This window comes from Grus americana, chromosome 1 (genome assembly GCF_028858705.1).
Source record: "Grus americana isolate bGruAme1 chromosome 1, bGruAme1.mat, whole genome shotgun sequence".
Taxonomy (NCBI): Eukaryota; Metazoa; Chordata; class Aves; order Gruiformes; family Gruidae; genus Grus; species Grus americana.
Window position 1 is genome coordinate 153,194,099 of NC_072852.1, and position 25,198 is coordinate 153,219,296.

Here is a 25,198-nt window from a genome sequence, read left to right on the forward strand (position 1 = left end):
CTGAACTACTGCTGTTTTAGTCACAAATCACAAATGCTACACCACATGGGCTGCTATGAAGACTAACCCCGTTCCAGACAGACTCAGTACACTGAATTTGCAATACCACTGTCCAAGTGGGTAACCTCAAACCAAAAGGGATTAAGCTGGACATTAGCACTCAGGATGGCAGAGAAAACAGTGGGGAGTTGGTTGGTCTTTTACCCTGGGAGCCTCTCAGGCTCAGAGGAGTGGCGACCTGTCTGCTGAGAGAATATATGACACAGTAAAGCCACATCTAAAGACACTGTATAGTTTGTTACATCATGATATAAAATGACTATGTGCCTTTGGAAAGAAAGATTACCTCTCCACAAACCACAGTGGCAAAAGTACCAAGTAAAAATTAGCAGAGATAGCAGCTGTCTACCAATAAGCATTCTCACTATTCATGGGTGAACCGCTGTCCCAGTGAATTCCACTGTCTATAATGGTGTGAGCTTCAACTCCCAAATGTTCACTTCATGAGCCATATATTTAAAAAAGGATCAAGTCATTCATGGAATTGATTTTCTAAAGAATCTGTTCTCTTGCAGATTGATCACTGAGATCAGGAAAGAGATACCTCCACACCTCAGAAATAAACAATGTTTTCTATGCATCTTCCAAGAGTATTTGTCTACAAAAGAGTGCGTCTTCATTGGTCGCCATACTATTTTCTGTGTATTATTTCAGCTATTTTTACTGTGGCAGGAAGGACAAGTGTTTCCCAATAGTACGTGGGTTTTTGTCTTTCACTATTAAGAAATTATCATTAAGTTTAGTGAAATTTTGTACAGTACTTTTGTAAAATACTGAGTATTGCATGACTTTAAACATTGCTAAAAATTATAGAGGTTTTTCTTCATGGTCTGGATGCTTAGTTTTTAATTGTCTTGCTAATCATAATGGCTTCATGCTATCATTAGCTAATATCTCAAAGCATGTAGGGTGAGGTTGATCATCAATGATAACAGGTGTAAATCTGTATTTCAAATAGTCTTGATAATTCCAGATTTTTTGGCTGACTTCTTGTGAGATCTGATGAAATTGGCATTATTTTTACCTCATAACGTGGCTGATGAAGAGCTCATACTAGGAGTAGAAGCATTTGCCGTTTTCTCGTACACCTGTGCTTGCATTATTAGTACTTTCATTCTGCAGTTTCTTTGTAGGAATCTTTTTAAGCCACTTGACCATTTTGTGAGGGTTACGTATAATCTGTAAATCCACTTAACTGAGCACACATAAACTGCAGTACTTTGTAATATGCTGAAAGCAAAGAAATGAGTGAGGGTGCCACTGACAATCTCTCCGCACTGTAGAACACCCTCTCTTCCCCCAGGGACTCCTCGTGAACTGTATGCAACATGGGACACTGACATACAGACTGAGTAAGGGCGCCAGTGTCAAGAAATACATTAAATATTAGTAAAGCTTACTTTTTTCTTATTTTTTACAGTAAAAAAATAAATAGAAGTTCTAAAAATTTTGTCACGCACCCCAGTGGATCGTCTTCTACAGCCCCATTTGGAGACCACTGCCCTAGAGCAGACCAGTGAGCTACCTGCAGGAAAGGAGCGGGATAGAAGACTAACCTGACTTCAAGCTCACTCTGGGGCTTTCCCTAACCAGCCAGATGCAGCCAGTACCTTTTCATCATGACATTCTTATAATTTATTATTAGGGTACCTTAAATGAAAGGGGTAAGAATTATTTTCTTACTTATAAAGGTCAGGCTGAGGTTGTTCACATTCAATGGTAGCATGTAGTGCATCAATTTCTTGTTCATTGTGAAATGCCTTTGTATCTTGAACAGCATAGTAAGTCTGGAATTAATAAAAAGGTGTAAACAAAATTAAAAAAAGTAAGGACAGATATACAAGACATTAATCTGCAAATATACTTCAGTTCAGCATGAAATACACTTACTATCTGTAACATAAGAACTCACAGTTCAAATAAGATGCACCTTTAAATGTTCCTAATTGGGCATCATCTTACATTGTATGCAAGTACCTTGCAGTGCACTTGCAAATCACGTCACCGGGAAAGCATTTAAGTATAAAAATTTTTGTGCATGATGTCTGTAATCTGCATGCCTATACCGGACACAGACAAAATCACAAATAAATAAGTTTTAAAACTTTCCATAAAATAATGATACTTTAAGAGAAATTAAGTCAATTGGTAGAAATATAATTTACACAAATTAGTGTATCTGCTCACACACATAAGCATGAAGTCATATTGTGATCTGTGTAAAAAATTAAATGCAAACTTGGCCTTAAAAAGAAAATGTAGAACATTTTATTACTTTATGACTGGATTCACCATCCAAGCTAGCTGTTGTGACAAAACACGTTCCATCTCCTCTACTACTTGATAGAAATATTAAGTCACATGGGAATGTTTCATCTTCTTTTACCATTACAATGTCTCCAACCTAGGGAAAAAACACAACCAAAAATGCATTTATCATTTATGAAGCAGTTCAAATATTAGATTTCAAAACCAAAACCTAGGTTCAGTCAAATATCTTGAAAATTGAACAATTTTTATTTACACCAGGATTTTACCACAGGAGTAAAGAACTACAGAAATATCTCTGAATTACACCTTGAGGAATGACTGAGGTCTACTGTGTACTACCTTTCCTCTCAGGATAACCATTTTGCATGTACTGTCTTATTAAGTTTTGCAACATTATTTGAAAGATAGAAGATACTACCCTCGTTTTAAGACTAAGCACAACACCACACTGTTTCAAAACCAGCTGGAGATGTGAGCTACTCTCATTGGCTCTTGAGGATAAACATCTAGCTCCGAATATTAGAATTAGAGATAGCTGAAAGAGCTAGGAATTCCAAGTCTGACAGCGAAAACGGGATGAATGTTCAGCAAAATTTATGACTAGAAGTCCATCCTATTTGTATCCATGTTTAAGGGTGAGCAAATTGATTTTTATTCATGTAAACACAGGTAGCATCTTACAGCGTGTTAAGGAGTGTCACAGAACAGCCAACAAACTATAAATTCAAAATATTAGTGTAAACCACTCATTTGAGAAAAACAGCTTTTGGCACATTTTTGGAGGTCCTCTTTTACGAAGGAATATCAAAAAATGAACACATGGCAAAGATATACTACATGCTTTAAGAATATCAAAGTTTCAATAAAAATCCCATCACAACACGTATTTTTTGTGATTTTTCACGTAGCTCAACTTCAGTTCAGTATACTTCTGTCATAATTCATTATTGTAAGATTCAGCTTAATCATTGTTCTCGTGATATACTTATAAAGCTAAATTCCAATATCCTTAGTAGTTGGCAGGAGTCAGTTAATTCTACATTAAGCAAAATAACCTGATAACAATCACCAATAGTAACATCTAAAAATAAAATTGTGGCAGCTTAGATAAGATTTACTAACATGTATTGAAAAACTAGGAAGATGATAATAAATCAGATTTAACTTCTCGTAGATATGAAAAAGGCTTTTTTTTAATCCATAGCAATGAAAAATTGCAGATTGTACATATGGTATAAGAGAATGCAAGCTCCTAAACATACCTGCAACAATCAGGTATGAAAATTAACAGAAAATTCAATAAGAATTTTTCCATTTTTTATTTAAATGATGGCATCTTTTTGAAAATCACAATTTCTAGTGCAGCAGTAGAGCTGTACAGTTTACTAATTTTCAGTCTCTGAACAACAATTAGAGACTTACTAAAACAGCATAATGACAGTTGGCTACTCCATTTCTAGGGGAAAAAAAGCTGCACTTTTAATCAACAATAAAAAGTTTTGGGCTGTTCAAATCTGTGAAAGGATTAATTTCCTCAAGTATTTCCTTTTGATTAAATGACTTCTCCCATATCATTCTGCAGGTCCAGGGAAGTGAAGATAGGTAGTGAGACAGTGAAGTGGTAGGTTTGGAACTGAAGGCAATGAATGTCTTGGCTGGAGCCAGCCTGAACAACACAGAGCCTTCATCTCACAGAGCAGTGGAGCCTGATGGACCAGACTACTGCTCAAGTTGCCTTATTCTTCCAAGATGTGTCTTCAAGAGAACCTGACATTTTGCCACAGAATCATTAATTATGGAAGATAGTAACATGATAAATTATAATAAAGCCTCAAAGTGAGAACTTTACCAAAACCAGACAAAATACTGTAGGGAATTATCCTGTGTAAACTCTTAGGAGACAGAGAATCCACTTATTCCTAAAACAAACTGTAAGAACACTATGGAATTATTTTGATTTTACTAGCTCTCTTTACCACTGAAAACAACATTAATCTAATTATCAGCTAATATTACTGTAAGTTTAATGACCTCTACAGATGCCATAAAAGGAAAAATTGGAATTCTTCAGAACACTGAATCTGGCCCGAGAGAAAGCTGGGAGGCCAGTTTAGTGAACAAACCCCTCCTGACAGTAAAGTGTCACTACAAGAACAAGCATGAGAAAAAATGCCCACTGTGTCTGGAGTTTTTTAAGTTGCCACTGAAAACATTTATACATCAGAAAGTGAGTTTTTAGGTGCAACTCAAAGACAAGAGTCCTCTTAGTTTTGATTTTCACAGATCATAGTGTTGAGTGATCCTTATTATTTACTAATTCATCTAGCAAGATTTTCTCTGTAAGCCACGGAATACAAGTCACCCTGCAAGCCAGGAGCAATCTATAATACAACAGTCTGTTAAACCAGAAGTTAATAACGTAAACAATTTGCAAAAGAAAAAAAGGCAGGAATAAGAAAAAAGAAATACTAGCAAAGAGCATCTTCTCAAAATTTAAAAGGTGTTCTGACAATACTTGCCACCGTGTCAGCTCACGGTGCAAAGAGGAGGGAGCCAGGCTGTTTTCAGTGGTGCCCAGTGACAGGATCGGGGCAGTGGGCACAACCTGAAACATGGGAGGGTCCATCTCATCTTCCCTGTGAGGGTGACCCACCACTGGCACAAGTTGCTCAAGGAGGTTGTGCAGTCTCTGTCCTTGGAGATACTCAAAACCTGTCTGGACACGGGCCTGGGCAACTGGCTCTCAGTGGCCCTGCTTGAGTTGAGGGTTGGACCAGATGACCTCCAGAGATGGCTGCCAACCTCAACCAGCCTGTGATTCTGTGAAAAAGAAACCTCATCTTCTAGCAATTTTCTTTTTCCTTTCTTTAATCAAGTGCCCACAGGCTTTACGTACAGAAGGGTCTACCTTTATGCAATGCAGTCTGTCTTCTTGTGCAGTACAGGTCAGAGAATTTTACCCGTTTACCCATACATACAGATATCCCTTTCCATGCAAGTATTTCCTATGCCTGTCTCTCCTATCATTTAGTTCCTCAAAATACAACCTCTAAAAGGCAAAGAACAGGGAAGAAATTGAGAAAATATGGGCAATAGATTAATTAGTGGAATACAAATTCCAGTTATGTGGTACTTCACTATTATTATTTTTACGCGGAATTATGTGGTACTTCACTATTATTATTTTTATGCAGAATATTTAACTGTTTAGATACACACATGAAATACTCAGTATGTGACGTCTTAATTTTTTTTTATTACCGGGAAGCCCTAGGCAGAAGCTCACAGGGAACCTCAAAGGAAAGGTCACAGCAGAAAGTCTGTGAACACTGTAGAGCCATTTATGCCCAAACAAGGAAGAGCAGAAAAAGATATCCCTATCAAAGATATCAGAAATAAGGAAATGCCAAACAAACATCTATCAAATTTGCTGAGTTCCAAAGAGAATAATGATGAGTTAATGTCCGCACCAAAAAAAAAAAAAAAAAAAAGAAGGCAGAAATTAAATTCTGAACATAACCTTGAAAATACCAGGAAGGGAACGCAGCAGCATTCAGAAGGCCAAAGAAGATGCTGTGATTTGACGGGTAATGAAGAAAGTAAAGAAAGTATTCTGAATGTTGTGTATATATGTATGCATATATATGAGTTATATACATAGGACAAATTGGTAGCATTGACTATCACAATCGGGCTTAAATAAATTGTTAACGTGCATAACCACAGAGGACTGAAAATGGAGAAAAGACAAAGGACAAATCAGGAGTGAAATTCCAAGTTAAAAAATGGAAAATGGAAGTAACAGTTATAAGAGTAGTTAAAAAAGCAGAAACATATCTAGCTTCTAAAAATACTTTATTCAGAGGCATTAAATTAAAAATCAGTATATTGTAGGTCTTATTTCCATTAAATGTAATAAATGCTAAAACATCATGACACTACATTTCTGTATAATTTGTTCTACAAGAAGTGTGAAGTAAAACCTGACTCCTAAAATCTGTTAAGTCATAGTTACTTACTCTTAATTTTCGGCTTTGCTTTCTAACCAGTTTACCATGTTGAATGAAATGAACAGGGCATTGGTTCATTGCATTGTCAGCTTTATGTCGAAGCCAATCTTCATAACCCTAGAAAACAGTGAAATGGAACAATGCAGTGATGCGCATTTGGCTATAAAGACACAGAACAGCTCTAGCTTGCAACAAAAATTTAAAAAAATTATCCTTGATCAAAACAAGGAAAAAAAAAAATATTCTCACTAGAACAAATGAAACTGTGATACACGTCAGTAATACAGTCACATTGGACATATATGAAAAAGAGCATTCACAGTTGCAATTAGTCAACAAAATTATATATTTTAATGAAGACATTTTGGTGAATAGGGATATTTACAACGTGTAGAACAATTTCTGGTGTTTAAGTGATCATCTCTTCCTTATGCTCTATTGACTCCTGAGAAAGTGCAAAGTACTTATAGAAGTGGTTGCTGAGAAGATAAAAATGTAGAAAATGTATTTTGGAAGATTTGGACTCCATACTGAAAGATGATAAAGTGACAACAAGACTGAAGGTAGTCATATTTTCTGACTGGCATACAGTTATGTCAAACTTTTAAAATATATACAATATATAGTCCTGAAAAATTTTGTTTCAAGAGACTTTGCAAAGTAACCTATTTTGATTGCTTAATTATCCTATGAATTTGTGTTTTATACAAATGAAGTAAGAGACAGGGAATCTGCAACTTTCACAGAATCAGAGAGTCATAGAATTGTTGACTTTGGAAAAGACCTTTAAGATTATCAAGTCCAACTGTTAACCTAGCAACTAAACCATACTCCTAAGCACCACATCTTTTAAATACCTCCGGGGATGGTGACTCAGTCACTTCCCTGGGCAGCCTGTTCCAATGATTGACAACCCTTTCGGTGAAGAAATTTTTCCTAATATCCAACCTAAACCACCCCCAGAGCAATTTGAGACCGTTTCCTCTTGTCCTATCACTTGTTACTTGGGAGAAGAGACCAACCCCCACCTGGCTACAACCTCCTTTCAGGCAGTTGTAGAGAGCAATAAGGTCTCCCCTCAGCCTCCTCTTCTCCAGGCTAAACAACCCCAGCTCCCTCAGCTGCTCCTCACAAGACTTGTGCTCTAGACCCTTCTCCAGCTTTGTTGCCCTTCTCTGGACACCCTCCAGCACCTCAGTGTCCTTCTTGTAGTGAGGGGCTCAAAACTGAACACAGCACTCAAGGTGCGGCCTCATCAGTCTCGAGTACAAGGGGACTATCACTTCCCTACTCCTGCTGGCCACACTATTCCTGACACAAGCCAGGATGCTGTTGGCTTTCTTGGCCACCTGGGCACACTGCTGGCTCATACGCAGCCGGCTGTCGAGCAACATGTCCAGGTCCTTTTCTGCCAGGCAGCTTTCCAGCCACTCTTGCCCAAACCTGTAGCACTGCATGAGGTTGCTGTGACCCAAGTGTAGGACCTGGCACTGACCCTCGTTGAATCTCATACAGTTGGCCTCCACCCATTGATCCAACCACCTTTTTGAGGTGAGAAACCCTAATTCTTGCCTGACCATTTTCAGGCAATTCCATGGTTTCTAACCCATTAATAACCCTTGTGTCTTTGCTGTCACATGGCTCTCCATCTCCTACCTCCACTGAGATGGGAGACTGAAGGACCGCACTAGGACACCATTCAAAAGGTCCTGCCTTGAGATAAAGATTAGGACTGACAAAGACATCCATGGTTAAGAGATGGAAAATATCACTTGTACTCCATAGCATTTTTACATCTAACTCTCTTGAGTAGGTTTGAAAACTCAATGTAAAACAAAAGTATCACTACCTTGGATGCTCTCAGAGATAATCTGGGAACTCACAGAGTCTTTATAACTTTACTGTAATATACTTCCAGGGGCTCATACAGCTCCACAAGTAGGTCCCAAAGTCTATACCAGTTGTTGGGAGAAAGACTCAAGGAGATAGAAGTGCAGTACTGGGCACAGCATGTCATAATCCAGGCTTTGATAGACCACTACAAAACTACAGTAAGACTCTAAAGTGTAACATTTAAAATCTGAACAGAGGGAAAGCCACACCTAAAATACTAGCTGTTCCATGTATCACAACTTTTGCTCATCAGCGAGAGTTGAATTCTAGTATAGAATATGCTCAATTCTGCATAGTTACCACTGTAAAGAAATGGAAACACTGCCCTTTGCAGTTTCTTTGAAAACTAATGAGGGAAAAGTCTGCATTTAGCATAAAGACTGTGAAGGTAATCAGTTATCACATTAAGGGACAAACAAAATTACCCTCTGTACTAGGTCCAGCTGGGATGGAGTTAACTGTCTTCACAACAGCCCATATGCTTCTGCGCTTTGTACTTGGGGCTACAACGGTGTTGGTTACATCCCAATGTTTTGGCTATTGCTGAACAGTGCTTGTACAGCATCAAGACTTTCTCTCCAACCTCCCCACACACCATAAAAAGGCCAGTAGGCTGGAGGTGGGCAAGAGGCTGGGAGGGAACATTGCCTGGATGGTGGAACCAACCTGACCAAGGGGATATTCCACATCGTATGACATTGTGCTCAACCAGAAAAGCTCAGGGAAAGCAGGCAGAAGCGGTTTGTTTGTGGCGATGGCATTTGTCCTCCCTAAGCAAGCATTACATGTGCTGAGGCCCTGCTTTCCAAGAAGTGGCTGGACATCTGCCTGATGATGGGATGTAGTGAAGGAATTCCTTATTTTGTGTGCACAGCTGTTGCTTTCCCTATCAAAGTGCCACTAACATGACACATGAATCTTTTCACCTTCCCTCTATTTTCTCCCCATGCCACAGGAGAGGGGAGAGAGAGGTTAGGTGGGTGTTTGGCTGCTGGCCAGGGTCAACCCACAACACCCTCATTTTTGTCAGTCATTTTAATCATCATAGTCCATCAAAGGTATGTAAGAAACGCAGATGTCCCCACCTATAAGTTTTGAGCTAAAATGAGGAGCACTCTGACCTAGAAACTTTCTTGATATTTAACTATCTCATTGCATGTTTTTCCCAAGAGACAGAACATTTTTTCTGAAGCATGACATGCGAGATCTTTCTTATGCCCATGAAAGTGCTAACTCCTTTGAGTGGCCCAGCAAAAGATGCTGAACATCAAGCTGCTTGCACAAATTTTCCTTTCGCATTCCCATCCCATTCACTGAAATGAAGGAAAGAAAAGGCTGGTAGGCTGGTGTTTGGACCCAGAAATACAGTGAATACTGAACCATGAAAGGGAACTCACTGTGCCACTGAGTTCTTACGCTGCTAGCTGTCCTACAGGAGCAATTATCATTAAGTTTGACTGAAGGCATAAAGCCAAACACATAACGAACCGCTGTAAAGACCATTATATGCGACTATAAATTTAGGAGCTCAGATTTTTTTTTTTTTGCTATGGTGAGATAGTACAGTACATGCAGAAGAAGAGTGTTGTAGGTACTGAGTGCAAATTACTGCTTATAAACTTACTTGCTAGTTCAAATTTAGTAAAATTTTTGATGAATTAACTTTGCACTAGCAAGGTTTATGCCAGATCAGGTATCCTCTGTGCTTCTGCAGCTGTCCTGAAACTCACAAAGTCAACAAATTTGACTCTGGCTAAATCAGAGAAGGGCAATCACGACCTCAATTCCAGATTCATTCCTGATCCAGACCAGATTTGTATCATCAGAAGCTCTGACAACGCACAGATCTGATTGCAATATCCCCATATGAATGAAAAAATTCTGTACTCTGAGATTCCACTAATTTCAGTAAGATCCCATCTACATTTAAGTGCTCATGTCAGCTATAGCACTGCAGCATTAGAGTAGCAGGTGAAAAATTACCTTAGTCTTTTCCTTTTGGTAGTACTAACTTGAAAGTGAAATGGCAAAGCTGTACAATTCAATACCTGTATTATGCAATTCTATTTCAACAGAAGAACTTTTATTGGGAACTTTTATACCCAAAGATGTAGCAAGAAGTGATTTAAAAAAAATACTTTAATTTCATGGATTAATTTTCACATTAAAAATGAGAGACTACTAGAACATGTGCTTGATACTAAGCAGTAGAAAGTACTGCAGCTATCATTATGAACTGTGGAGTATAATCAACATATACTGAAGACTTGAACCAAAATAATTTTTATTATCTGTTCATACTGTAAAGGCTAAGGAAATCTCAAAGCTAAGAGCAGATTTATCTTATAAGCTTTTGTAGTTCTTATTTAATTAATTTTCAGTCATTATGGAAAAACATAATAGGATGGGGATGGTTATGTAGAAACAAAGAAAAGTCAAAGTGTGCTGTGTAAACACAAGAATGTAAATGATTCCTTGGAACACAAGGACATCAAAATAATAAAATAATTTAGAAGATTGTGTTGAAATAGTGAGATATCATCATGTAGCAACCAATTCTACTTAAATTACAGAAACAAAACTAAAATTAGTCTGTCAAAGTTCATCGTTATCATTCTTTAGGCATTGCCCTAAAACAGTCTAAAACAAAAGGGAGATAAAATTGAAATGCAAAAGGAATAATAATGTTCTTTTTAGCTATACTTTTGCTCACTAAACTACTCACCTGTTTGATAGCTGTTACGGTGATGACAAATAAAAGTGGAAGTCCACTTGTAACTGGACTAGTAGGCGTGTCAATAATTAACTGCAACAAAAGGGACAAAAATTTTCTGGTTATATGTTTGTGAATGTAAGCAGTCAATTTTTCAAGCAAGATGTTTCAAGTAATCTTTTCAGCAATATACTGCAAAGCACCAAGGAACTTTAATTAAAAAACCCCAGTACTTTAATACAAACTTCGAAAAATAACTATATGCTATAATAAGATACAATACTATATTTATATAACATTAACATTCAGATGTTAACGCCTAGTAAAAAATATTTCCTTGCGAGAGTTTAAGTAAGTAGCAGACCAGAAAGCTGCAGCTTTGGAGACAAAATAACTGAGCAGTGTCAGAAATTAGCATAGTGCTATTTTCACATGTTATACAATACAGCTGCTCCTATACACGCAAGGAGTAAATCCTGAAATACTGAGCTGTGGCTCCTGCAATTATATACAAAGAGGTAGACTTCACAGATGGAGTTCAGATAATAACGAAACTGCTCTGGGAATCTGCATAGCTTTTTTTTTCTGCACATTCTGGTGTATAAAGTAATACAGCTTTTCACTTGTTTGCTGCTTTCTAGGTGTCTTAACTCTGAACCCTTTGCTGTTACTTAAATGTGTTAATAAAAATCTTACTAAGTTATCTGAGGTAATAATTACAAAACCAAATATTTATGTACCACCTTAAGCAAGCATTGTATAAGCATCTATATTTTGGGTTCTCTACAGGCGTTGATGACAGTGCAATTGGAAAATTTCTGCCAATGCATCATTCTGTTATAAAAATATAATATTCAACAAACTAATAAAAGTTTATCATCCACATAATTTGTAACAATGGTTTTACGGATCTGGATGTTTGTTTATGACAAAATGATAATAAAAAAAAAGACACTCATTCTTTTCAATTTTATCAAGAGACGTCTTGCCATCAAACCAGTGATGGTGTTGATTTCTCTTTAGGTTAGATTCACATTTACAACCTGGAAATGAAATGAAACTCCTTATGTCACATCATGAATGTAAAAGACTATCCAAGCTCAACCATTTACCTCCCCAGTCTTCAAAACCAGTGCATTTTTAAATCTTTTTCAACTCCTTGTTTTTTCTGGAAGAGTCCAGAAATTTATTAAAAAAATGGGGATAGCTTACCTGAACAAGGAAAATTATGAGAAAATAGAAGTTAGCTATTCTTCTGAATTGCTCAAACAAATTTTTTGGTACAAAGTTCCAAAACGTGTACTGCAAACAAAAGCACAGATTATCAATGTTTGAGAGAGAAGTATTATTCGTACTCTATGTTCTAAAATCAAACAAATTAATAAATCACAATTCAAGATCAAACTAAACAAAAAGTGGTAGTGTTTCTGTTATTTTGTTCAATAATTTACTGAAATGGAATCTTAAATTGGCAATCACCTGGAATCATATCAGTTGCCTCAGGATTTTCTCAACTGTGATAATCTGGGTATTAGGGATTAAATTATTTTTTGACTAGCAACAATAGTCATTCAGAGATTTAGTTATAGAACAGTTCAGTTAAATCAAAGGATTTTAAAATTGTCCTAGTCACTTCTAACACCGCTTTTAATTCACTTCCATTTTGTACACAGTACTTGAGGAGGTCAGCCCCTCTTTTCTTCCTCGGCTTGGACACAAGCATACTCCTCAAAAGCACTGAATTAGAGTATATGGCTGCATATTTCTCTACTGATCTTACAAATTATCTAAAATTTAATAAAATGACATAAGAAAAGGTATTTGAAAATGCAAAGCTTCAAAGGAAAAATATACAAAAGTGAGAAAGAAAGGACCTTATGCCATCTAGTCCTTTCCTCTGCCCTGCAGCAGTTTCAAATATACACTTTTTATACAGCTCATTCTGTAAGTCCAAAGCATTTGCAAGGATTGCTTAGTGGAATGCATGTAAAAATGTCAGCTAAAACTGTGTGAAAAGGTGTGAAAAATGGCTTGAGAAAACTAACATTGCATCATCTTATTATCCAAATTATCATTTGACACATAATAAAATGACAACTCCAATGTAACTTTCATTTCAAAGGAGATGGGCTAAGAAGCTTCTCCTAATTATTTGCTCTGCTACAAATGTGCCTTGTCTCTTCTTGGCAGATTGCACTGATACTTGCTGATAGGCAAATTATGCCACGAGTTATACATCTTCCGTATTTGGCCCCAAAAGCAAAGACAGCCAGAGCTCTAGAAGGAAAAAGACCTCTATTCCACCTGCAGATGAAAAGATCCCCAAGAAGCATGCCTTAGTTGTACATGAAAGCCCTACTACACAGAGTCATCTTTTTATTTGTCTGGGGTTAAAGCCTGGACATGTGTAGGACATAGGAATGAAATGTTCTTTTCTATCACGTGCCAAAAATCAGTATCTACTCTAAATATGCCCTAAGTAAACACTTATCCTGCTTAATAGTTACCTCAATATTAAATCACCTGTGAGCAAGCCAAAACTGGGGCAGGCATACATGCAACAGCTGGAAAGTCAAGTGCTCTCATCTTGCAATCAGAATACTTCTCATCAGACTGGAACGCTGCTTGCACTGCCCACTACCCAGCTACTTACCTTGGAATTTCAAAACAGAACTGGTTAGACCTGATTATTTTTCCTTACACAGCAGTCCCAACCGTTCAAAGCTGCTATTGTGATATGTGATGATATAGATTCTATTCTAATAATTATTTTCATCATTAACTTTAGAAAACAGAGATAATTTGCCTGATAATCAATCTTATATATTTATTTCTTTATGAATATCTGCCTGCTGAGAAGGAAAAATGAATAGAGGGTTCAGTGAAAAACTTTTGTTTACATTATTCTGTTTAGCTCTTTTGACAGAACAAATGTTTTCTCCATGTTAAAAGGTCTTTTTGACCATTAAAATTGGATGATTTATACAAGCTACTCTAATGAACGTTCATAAAATAAAAATGTAATCTCTTAAGCAATAACTTCCTTTTTAAATCTCCTAGAGGGCTATTTGACTAAATGGGTGGCAACAGCATGTTGGTGTCAGGCTAGATATTTAAACCACCTGACTGAGGAAGTCAAGTAAATTAGTTAAAACAACAATCTATAAAAAGATTGAATCATCACCTTCACCCTTAGTATCTGATCCTCCTCATATTCCAACCTCAGTTCACTGCTCTCCCTGTCAAGCAGTGGTCTTTCCTGCAGCTCCACCCTCGCTCAGCAACTCTCTTACCTGAACAAATGTGAATAACCTGGGAGAAGATAATTTTTATGGTCTGAGAGGTGTTACTTAAACTGGATGCTTCTTTAACACACCGAACTTCTTAAAATTTTATTTTCAATCAACTTGACAGACTTTTAGCACTTTATTACACTGGGTTTCAGACATACGAAGTACATCTTTATTCTGCCCATTCTTCTCCCAAGGAGAAGTAACAATTTTTGAAGGAATTCAGGCAAGAAAGACTACGTCCAGACAGATCTCCCCCTGCCCCAGCCATCAGTAGCTCAGAGCAGTATGCACAAATGGATGATTAATGTTTAACCACCATAATCACTCCCTGGAGAAACAACAGAGTGGCTGCCACTCAGAACAAGATTTATCTCGTGACTGCATTCAAGGCAGTTTCTCTACCTTAGTTAGGCAGGAACAAAATAAAAATCTTCCAAGACAAGACACTAAAAATGAAGATATTAAATACATCAGATTACTGTGCCCAGAGAGTTAATACCATCTCTCTTCTTCAGATAATTTTAGTCATACTCTTTTTAGACTCCGAAAAAGAATTTATGTATATTTAATTACCTTTTTTTCACTATAACTCACTGGAAGGAAATAAGTTTATCCAAATAGTTATGCACTTGAAGCTTTTAAGTTGGGGAAGGCTTAACTGATCTTTCTCAATTGCTGCAAAAGACAGAGGCCACAGCACATACATGCTTTTTGCATACGCGAGGTAATACATCAGACAGCAAGTAGTAATTAAGTATTCATCCAAGAGATGAACACATTGAGCAAACAGATGCATCTGAAGCACTATGCAAGGAAGGAACTGTAAAATCAGTATATCTAGAGTCAAAACAGCATAATTCAAGTAGATTTTCTTCCCATTTATAATCATAATAGCACCTGCAGTGCTGGTGTATTTCTGCAATCATTGCGCTTGGACTAGTTATGCGCACCTCCACAGTATTCCCACTCGTGCCCCTGCTCCATCTTACCAGTTCCTGCACCCTCTTTGCTAATAACATGTTGCTTCCAGCTCCAACACCTCCTTGTTAGAGTCAGTCCCATGAACTCAAAAAGATAAAATAAGGTCTTCTTAACAATGGTTTTGTTGTGGGCTTTTTTTTTTAAACATTGTATTTTGACCTTTTCATTTGATATCGGTATGTCAGAATTCTGGCTCCCAGTTCAAGCTTCTCTTTCCATCCTAAGAGGCAGATATTTTCTTAAGTAAAAGGAGAATGTCTTAAGTGATCACTTGACATCAAAAACTGGAGCTGCAAGAAATAAAGCACTCCATATTACATTATTGAGTTCTGTCAACACCTCCATTTCTTACAGCTTATTTATTTTAAATAGTTACCATCTCTCTTCTAACCTGCTCTGATTTCACTCCTTTCCCTCAACCTTTTCCACTGTTTCTTGTAGATTTTAAAACTATTCTCACGAAAATATCTACTATGTTGTTTCAGACCTGGTTTGTAGACATCTTGCTATGCTGATTCTCATCCCTTCTGCAAAACAGAATCCATCCTGAGGATAAGGAATTCAGGGAAGAACAGAAAAAACCTGAACAATAATCTTCCAGTCACTTTAAGTTTTTTAATGTTTTTCTTTAACAGATCAACACACATACAGAAAACTTGAACATGTCCATAGTGACTTCAGTATTTTAATATACAGATTTTTATAGTACCTGCCAATTACCAAGAAATAATACATTGTTAAATCTGCCAGCTTAACTGAACTGTATGCACATAACATGCTATATATAACAATACCATATACATTATTATGCTATTAAAAGAACCTAAGTATTACATATATTACATACATATAGTTATCCCCTTCAGCAGAATAGCTGAAAAAAGTCTGATCAAAGTTTGACAATTTCTTTAAAATTAGTTTTCTTTATAAAAATGGGCTGGGTTTTTTTTGGAAACAATTTGTCAAAGCATAATAGAGCAGAGAACTGGCAGAGAAAACTACAGTAAAGGGTGTGAAGAAAGGAAATCAATAATTAGCTGAAATCCCAAGAACTGAGTCGAGAGTCTATCTCAAGTGACTTGCTCATAACCACATAGGAAGTTTGTAGCAGAACTGAACTATGATCTTCCAAGTATTTAATAAGTCTCAGCTCTCTAACTTCTTCAAGCAAAAAACTTCAGACTTGTGTGCTTATATATGACTCGATAAAATTGGAATAGTAATATCCATGAAATTTTGAAAAGCACATTGCAATGTTTAGGACAATTTGGAATGAATGTAGAAATACACAATTAACTATATTTTAATGTAAGTATTAACATGCACACCACCTCGTAATATTTATCACTCCATTGAGGGAGAGATGCCTGTTTCTCCACACCACAGGACGCAGGGTGGTTCACATCACAAGGATCACTGTAAGCTCTGTTACATGTAGGACACTTGCATGTGCCTAAAGAGCCACCTGTACACTCAGAGAGTGTGAAAATGAAACTGATTTGAGGAAATTAGTTCAAATGTTGCCTGTACATTTGAATGAACAACTATACATATTTTGTCATAGGGTTCCTTAAAAATAGTTGCTGGTAAAACAGGATTTCTACTACCAAACAAGCTTATCTTTAGTAGACCTTGTTCAACAATTCAATCTTATCAAATAGGGGCTATATCTCTAGGAACTCCTCTGACAAAGACATTCCCCCAGCCTCTGGAAGATTATGTAATTACAATTTTGAAGAAAACTTACAGCAAAAATGATTGACTAGAGACAGAAGTCAAAGAATGTTAGGAAAAGAGAAGAAACAGTGAGTGAGAGAGAGCAAGCGAGCTTTACTTTCTCATAGGTAAAGTGAGGAGAATTACACCTGTCCTCCCTGGTGCTGGGCTGGAACATGCTTGCTTTCATTCCTTTCTCCCAGTTCTCTCTTGATGCATGCAGACTCCACAGTGATAAGAAAAACTGAAAAGACTCTGCTGGTACTACCCCTAACAGAGAGTAACAGATCACTGTTAACCCTGGGCTGAGTCAGGAGAAGGGTAGATGGCTTCTCCTGGGAACACAAGGGAGGTTGCAGGGAGCCTTTGCCCTGCAAATCCCACCCCGAGCAGGATCACCAAGAGCTAACAACTCTTCCTTGCTCTCTCCAGGCACTGGCAGTTGTCCACAGAAGGAAATTGTATTAGCATGCCTGGAAGGAGAACTGCATGCTCATGCATTCCCATCCCAGGTATTGCTATCCCTGAGCTGGCACCAGGTAAGAGTCCAATCCAATTGATTTGAGATTGACTGTATATCAAGCCCCTTTACTCTTCTTCATTGCCAACGGCTCCTGCCTCTTTGGCATGGCTGAGCAAACCTGACTATTTAACACTTGCAGCATTGGATCTGACCTTCTGCTTCAAGCCAGTGTGGCTGCGAGTCAGTGGATTATCTGGGCACGAGCTGAGAGCTCCATGTTACAGCTCCTTTTAGAGCAGATCAGTATGTCCACATTAAAAGGCAAACACAATACTCCCTGCATTGCTGCCTGTCCCATACGCATTTGTGCATATCCCACATGGCATGCTACACAAATATTTATCAGCTTCACAAACACATGGCCATGCCAGTTCCCACTGTGTGCTTTGGATGCTTTTTTGACTTTCAAATGCCATTGCTTAGGGCTGTGTTTGAACTTTTCAACTTGAAAGTGCCATATCATGGCCCTAGAGAGGCCAGACAAATCCTTCCAGTTACAAAGCATCACCTTGAAGAGGTCTGGGACAGCCTAGGTCTCCTCTGGGTTTCAAGTTGCTCATCTTGGTGGAGGCATTTTAATATTTCCTTAAGCTTCAGTATTAACATTTCTTCTGAATATGGCAACAAAATGAGAAATCAGAGTTGCCTCCAGTCTTTATGTTTTTATAACAACACTAAGAGCGAGTGCTGCAGGGAAGAGGTATAGCACAAGGGCATGAATTTCTGCTGGAAGAAAGGAATATTTCAACAACATCCACTGAAACATGTCAGAATTACTTAACTTTATTTGACTATTAGTCACTGCAATTGAGATGACTCACAATTAATCAGATTAGCACTGAAGGTAGCTAAGGTTTCCCTTGCAATTTATAGGATTCTCAGCATGCAGAGTTATTGTTTCAGGCTATTCTCATACAAATCAATGTTTGGATCAGTATTTGATGAGAAGTCCCAAGGAAACATGCAGACAACAGAAGATAGTATTATTTGTGAAACAAAACCGGGGCACTTCTAGTCCACAAATATGGCTGTATAGTATTTCAAAGCAGGAGTTAATAATAGTACTGTTTTCCCACCTAAGGTCACCTCATTGCTTCTTTATAGGAAGAACAAGAAATAAAGGTACAGTACAAGTCAGCACTTCATAATTTCATATCATAAATTAATTTGAATGAAATTTCTTCACTTTAGGGAAAATTCTTCCCGTAACAGTTCTGCATCCACTGTAGATTCAATCTTGCATTTCACTTAAGAGTCATATTCCGCTACTCTTCAGTATCATCTTCTCAGAGCTTAGGCCTTGCTGCTTCCAGTTATGTTAGTGACTCAGGTACAACTGGGTTCTGCAGCAGTAAAAATTTATCTTTATGAAACTATGACAATAAAAGTTTGCAGCCAGACAGGATCATCAAGGCAAAATACAATGTATTTATTACCCACAGACTAAAAAGAAGAATAAAAGACTTTGTAAGTCTCTCACCCAGCTTTCTCTATGGGTGATATGGAAAAAACAATCAGTCCTCCTGCAGAATGTTCCTGGAGTTTGTCAGCTGTCTCTGACACATCAGGAAGTCTCTGATCTCTCATTCAACCGGGCATTCCTATCCTGGCATCTCAGATTTTTAGTTCTTTGTTGTGGTTCATTCTTTAGGTTGTCTGTCAAAAGCAGTGAGCAGCTGTAATTGAACATGTTCTTACAGAACTCCATATTGTTGCCTCAAAAAGATTTTATTTTCTAAATGGCTTTCCTCTCTGTTCAGGAGACAAATGTATGCATCCAATTAGTCTTCGGTTCATTGATTCAGCTAGAACAGGAGATGCAAATCTCTACTTTATCTACAAATTAATGAGATCCTTGAAGCACAGCAGCGCTATAAAGATATCGATCAACATCAGGAAAAGGAATTAGAATGTTAGAAGTTATTAACAAATTAATAAAGAACTGAACCCATCATTATGCCACTGTATAAATCTATAGTCTGTCTATACATTGAATGCTCTGTGGATTTCTCCATCTTGAAAACTCTACAGCTGCCTTGGAAAAAGGTACAGACCAATCTGAGCAAAGGTATGAACTAGCTTCCACAAACAATTATTGAACAGACTAAGGTTATTCAGCCTGGAGAGGAATATGGTGGAAGATCACTAACAGAATCAAGAAGATAAACAGGTGATAATGGCTTTTCTCAGATTCAAGGACTTGGAACATCAAATAAAATTAGCAAGTAGGAATTTCAAGATTAAGGTTCATAGTGTCTTTTGGCAAACATTTCTACAGTTTAACTGTGCCTTAACTATGTATTCTGAAAATTTACATGGGCTCAAAAAGTATTGAAGAAATTCAGAGGAGAAATCTATTAAAGACTTAGTAAATACAAAAATCATGGCTTTTTGGCTCACAAAGGGCTAAATCACAGATCAACAAATACTAAGAGAATATTTGGGTGAAGTATCACTCTATGCTTACCAATTCTTACATTCTTCCCTAGGCACCTACTGCTGGTGACAACAGACTGTCCCAGATGGACCTTTGGAAATTCTTAGCTGGTCTGGCACATCCACGTACTACTATGAATGTACAGATACTCTGTTTAGCATACTGATTGGGATAGTGCCGGCACAAAAATATGAAGCTTGGACCTTAATGAAGTTTCATATTAAAGAGTTATTTTGTAATTTATCAGTCTTTTAAAAAAAAAAAAAAACAACCTTTTGTTATCCTGTTTCAGAAGGAAAAAAGTTGTTTCCCACCAAGTTCTGTTAACTGCTACTGCTGTGTAGTTTAACTTATTTTCATTTTGACCCAGCAGTTCTACTAATCAGTAAATAATTTCCAAGTGTGAGTGATTTGTAAAGAAGAAAAGCAAGCAACCTCCCTGACAATTCATTTTTTCTTTCATCTTACTTGAAACATTGGGATTTTCTACCAGGTGATATTTTGCCATGCTGCATCACTCATATGATAAATTCAATCAAGGGCACACAACAGCTACTTTAAAGGCTAACAGCCTAGGCAGCTGAAGTAGCTAGAAGTTAGATCAAAATAAAGATCCACCTTACAAAGGTCACTACCCTCTAGAACATAAGCAAACTGCATGCACCACCCAAAAGACATAAATTTTTGCCTTTTATTATTTCAACACAGCCTCTTTTGTAATGCATTGTTAAAGTCGTAATTGATTTAACACATCAAATCAAAAGAGCATTTTTTTCTGGCCAAGGTCTGTCTAGATATCATTTTTCACCACCAGAAATATGTCATTAAGCAGACAGAGCATTACCCACATTCCACAGTGACACTGCAATATACAAGAAATATCCCTCTGTACTGGAATCAAATTATTATCCTGCTGATATCAGGAAACCTCTGGTGAAGCACAGTAAAGTTTACCTTTGGAAGGAAATAAGAACCTTAGACTTTCCTAGCTATTTCAAGCTGCCATCTTTTTTAGGGCTTTATGACAGGACATTTGTTAGTATAGCAGCATACAGATAGTCTAATTGATGAGGTTTCCTTGTAGTTTTAAACTACCCTTTTTAGAAATTCAGTTTATTTTAAATTGGCAAAATCTGTACTTGGAAGTTCAGAGTTCCTCATCCTTGAAGAGCAATCATGTACTTTCTTACAAGCATTAAAGACCTATAAAAGCACAGCTGAAAGTTACTGTCTGTCTTACTGATGAAAGGCAAAGGAAATATCCTTCATGGTTGAGGTAACATTACACAGTGTACTTGCATGCATGCATCTTTATTTTACTCTAACAATTATGAATTTCCCATCTTAATTTTATACATTTGATCATTTTTCAAGAAGCTTACATCTGTGATTCCTAAGCTGTGCCAGGTGCCCCTCCCGAGAGTTCAGAAGGGAGCAAGTGACAAGGACAGAGTGAAAAGTTAAGAATACAAGTCAAGTCACAAGGCTGATAGAGTAAGGAGTTTACTTGAAAGGGACAGTACAGGCAAGTCAGCATGGAAAGTTCTCATATAAAGACAACTGTCATTAAAACCGAACTTTCAGCAGTCTAAGGAACTATTCAATATTATAAAGCATTTATGTGAACTCTGTTCCCTCCTGAAATATCACCACGGTATTTACTTTCAAAAAATAAAACATAAGTCTTTGTCAGTGTGAGAAGTTTAATCAATAAACAGATAATTTGAGAAACATCGTATATGTAAAAAATATTTCCACTAATAATCTTTTGTTTATGGAAAGCTATTTACACATACAGTTCACAACTGAAGAGTTTAACATTTATAGCATTTAACTAAACATACTTCTATCCAAATAAAAACATAGTGCAGTTTCTTTCCGGAACCAGTCGAAATCATACATATTTACAAATTGCTGGCAGGGATCCTCAGCTCAATCCAGGTTTAAGTCATCCTTAAAAATCTCACTCTGCAAAGCCAGTAACTTGAAACTTCCACTAATTTCATCATCACAAAAAAATGTGAAACATCTTGCAGAGTTGAGTAGGATGTTTTTATTTCAAAAAGTATCAGCAGTAACTTCAATAGCTTTATTTATGTATGTTCCAGATGAAAAAGATAAGGGAAGTGTCACAGCTGTACAAAGATTTGCATAAAATGTATTTACTCTTCAATAATCCAAAAGGCAATATAAATTAATGTGTAGAGCACAGGATTTCCCACTATACTAGTTTGACTGTATTCCATCTGGGTTATTTCCTGCATTAATTAGAACACTCAAAAAGTAAAGATGCCTAGATACTATGCTGCTTGTTACTATACTGCCTTTGAGTGAAGTACAGAAAGAAGGTAGTAAAAATAGTAGTGAAGGAAGGTAGTAAAATACAAACTTTCACATAAGAAATGAGTCATAGTTTGAGAAAAGCGTGGGGTTTATTACAGCTTTGCCATTATATTAATAGATGGCAAGTGTTCAGATCCACAAAGGTAAGCACTCAGTTCCTTGAGATCACAATGCTGCTAAGGTTCTTAAAATGAGTCTGTGGATCTGAGCCACTGTTCAAAAAGAAATTTTCCCAGTAGAGGAGCTATACTTTTGAATTCATTATTTCGTAATTGGTTGAAGGTGTGTGCTCATGAAGATTAAAATCTAAGCACATTAAAATCTAAGTTCTTGGGTTGTTAGCCATACAATAAGCTGCAAACATTCAGTTTTCCATGCCACTGCAGTACAAACCCTTGTCTAAAGCAAGCCAGTCAGTCTAAACGAGTGGAGAGTACCAACAACCCAACTGCTCACAGAAAGCTGCTGAAGCTTAAGGGAAGATTTACCAGTTGAAGTGAGGGACGGCTGGAAGGTTTCTAAAGGACCCAAATGTATCACAATACAAGAGTTTAAGAATGATTCACTTGTACGTGTAAAACAAAAAATATTATTTCTATAGGATTTTATCAATATGAGCTTTTCAAGGGAACAGTACTGTTCTTGGAGATACCTTCATTTGTTCAGCACTTATATTGATCGTATTATTTCTAGTACTTTGAGATATTGCTTTAGATTACAAAGGATGAAGTCTTTCCTTGGGAAGATTTTCTTTACTCCAGGGTTGTCCCAAATGAAAATTGCTTTCTTACTCCTTTGTGGAATAGCACAGTATCACTCTTAAGCATACACTCTTTACTATAGTACACATTGGAAAAGTCATTCTATTCCTAGTTTTGTTACAGGCAATTTGGCAACCAGTTTTTATGGAAGAACCTCGAGATAACTTCATTTTACCTTTGCCAGTCATGGTAAAGGAGAAATACATAGGAAGTATAGGAAGAAAATCTTGAAGGAAATAAATGAACTCACAAAGAATAACTGAAGCTGATTTATGTAAATGAATTAAATAAAATACTACTACCTTTGATGAGACTATTCGGTTATCTGGAAATCTCTGTGGAATGTATGCTTCAGTGCCTGGAGGTGGTTCACGATGCCCAACATAAATAGTCCGACTGTCCACCCAATTCTCTTCTCCAGCACACTATGGGGAAAAAAACAGTCATCATGTCAGTTCACTCAGTATTTCTGCAGTAAGATGAGTCACACACTGAATTAACTAACCATGTGTTTGACCATCAACACATACATAGCCATCAGTGCATGACCCCTCAACGCTTCTCTGTAGAATCTCAAGACCACTAAAACATAAAACTAAGCCAATTATCAAAACTCTGCATTAATAGCACTGCACTTTCCCTTAAGTCAATAAAACGGAATCCATGAAAATTACTATTCTGAGTTTTTAGTTTCATAACTGAAAAAAAGAAGCATGGCTTAAGCTTTTCTCAGTCAAATTATATATTTACTAAGTGTATATGTGATTGCTACTCATTTTACCACTGATAGAAATCAGTGGTAAAGTGTTTATATATATATATCTGAAAAGTACTTCTCATTTTTAAGACTAGCCAGCCATAACTTGGTATTTTATTCGTAGAAAAGTCAAACTGTGTTCTCTGAAACACTAGTAATAACTTCTCCAGACATGAACAATCTTAGGGACTCTTAGATTGCCAGGAAAAGACCTCAGCTTGTGAACTCAGATCCCTTGCTCTTTAATGAAAGTTGTGTCTGCAAGTAGAAAAAAAGTAGGTGAGCCAAAGTAAAATGTTCATATATTCGCATCATGAAACCCCACCACATCCACAGCTTGTCCAAAATTAGCATTTCTATGCTTTCAATTCACTGTAAAAAAAAAAAAGTACAAATCCCTGCAGAAAAGCATTTACGTAAAACCAAAAAGATCAAAATTTTTTTTAATTTGGAAATTTTTTTTTTTTAGGGACTTGGATTACAAAATGCTCCCCCCTTAGTCAACAGTCTTACTAATTCCCATATACTACATGAAAAATATTTCTCAAGTACAGAACACATTCCTAATATGTTGTCAGACAGAGAAGCACAGGCATCAGCTCTTAACATCATGATTAAATCATATCTGGAGTAATTTAAATATTTAAATAAGTAATCAATTTAAACTAAAAAAACCCCCTCTGCTTTATGTTGTAATGATACACTTATGTATACTTCCATTAAGCATATTAGATGGAAGCTTCTTTTCTGTATCTCTAACAGCTACATCTATTTAGTATATTAAATACATCCTGAAAGTGCTTCTGGACACTGGTGCTTGATTGTCTGTCTCTAAACTGTCAAGCTGCTACTTAGCAAACTAACACCAAATAAATACCATGAGCAGTTTGGTAGCTAGCACAGCCAAAGCATCACTCCCCACAGCAGCTGGATGTAGGTGTGCCATTTTTGGCAGTAAGAGAGAGTTTAATCATTTAGACATGTCATCTTCTTTTCTAGCTAGTCTTGCTGTCAATAGTTCTGGGCCCGTTCACTTTACTAGTACAGACATGGCTAATAAGTCTAAAATAAAATTCAGTTCTCAAACTTTAAGATAATATTCACCCTAACATTTCCTTCAGTGGTTCATTTCTATGTGATTATTCCACTTAAGTGCAACACCTAGGTGAAGAACAAACTTTCAACATAAATTATTGTTGAAATATATGTGTAAAAGTCTTGCAATGCTCTGAAAACCTGGAGCAGTCACGCTTATAAAACGATGATCTATATGACATGCATGACTTTCTTGGAGGTGTGGGGGAACATCAAAAATATACAAAGAAAACATATCGAACTCAGACTATTAACCACAGAATAGCTGAGCAGTCATGAAGTAAAATGTAAAGTGAAACAAGAGGCTTAAAGAAAAGCAATTTCTGATGTCCCAGACATTTATAC

At 36.9% G+C, this 25,198-nt stretch overlaps 1 protein-coding gene across 5 annotated transcripts in view; it reads right to left on the reverse strand.

Annotated features, from left to right (window-relative positions):
• Positions 1-25,198, reverse strand: part of ATP11A (ATPase phospholipid transporting 11A) — a 135,369-nt gene that overhangs the window by 45,517 nt on the left and 64,654 nt on the right. For all 5 annotated transcript variants that reach the window (XM_054833330.1, XM_054833337.1, XM_054833345.1 and 2 more), the window contains exons 2-7: positions 23,304-23,426; positions 12,160-12,249; positions 10,960-11,040; positions 6,351-6,458; positions 2,336-2,464; positions 1,744-1,847 (exon numbers count right to left, since the gene is read on the reverse strand). In XM_054833330.1, the coding sequence (XP_054689305.1) occupies positions 1,744-1,847; positions 2,336-2,464; positions 6,351-6,458; positions 10,960-11,040; positions 12,160-12,249; positions 23,304-23,426 (635 nt within the window). The remainder of the gene's footprint in view (positions 1-1,743; positions 1,848-2,335; positions 2,465-6,350; positions 6,459-10,959; positions 11,041-12,159; positions 12,250-23,303; positions 23,427-25,198) is intronic.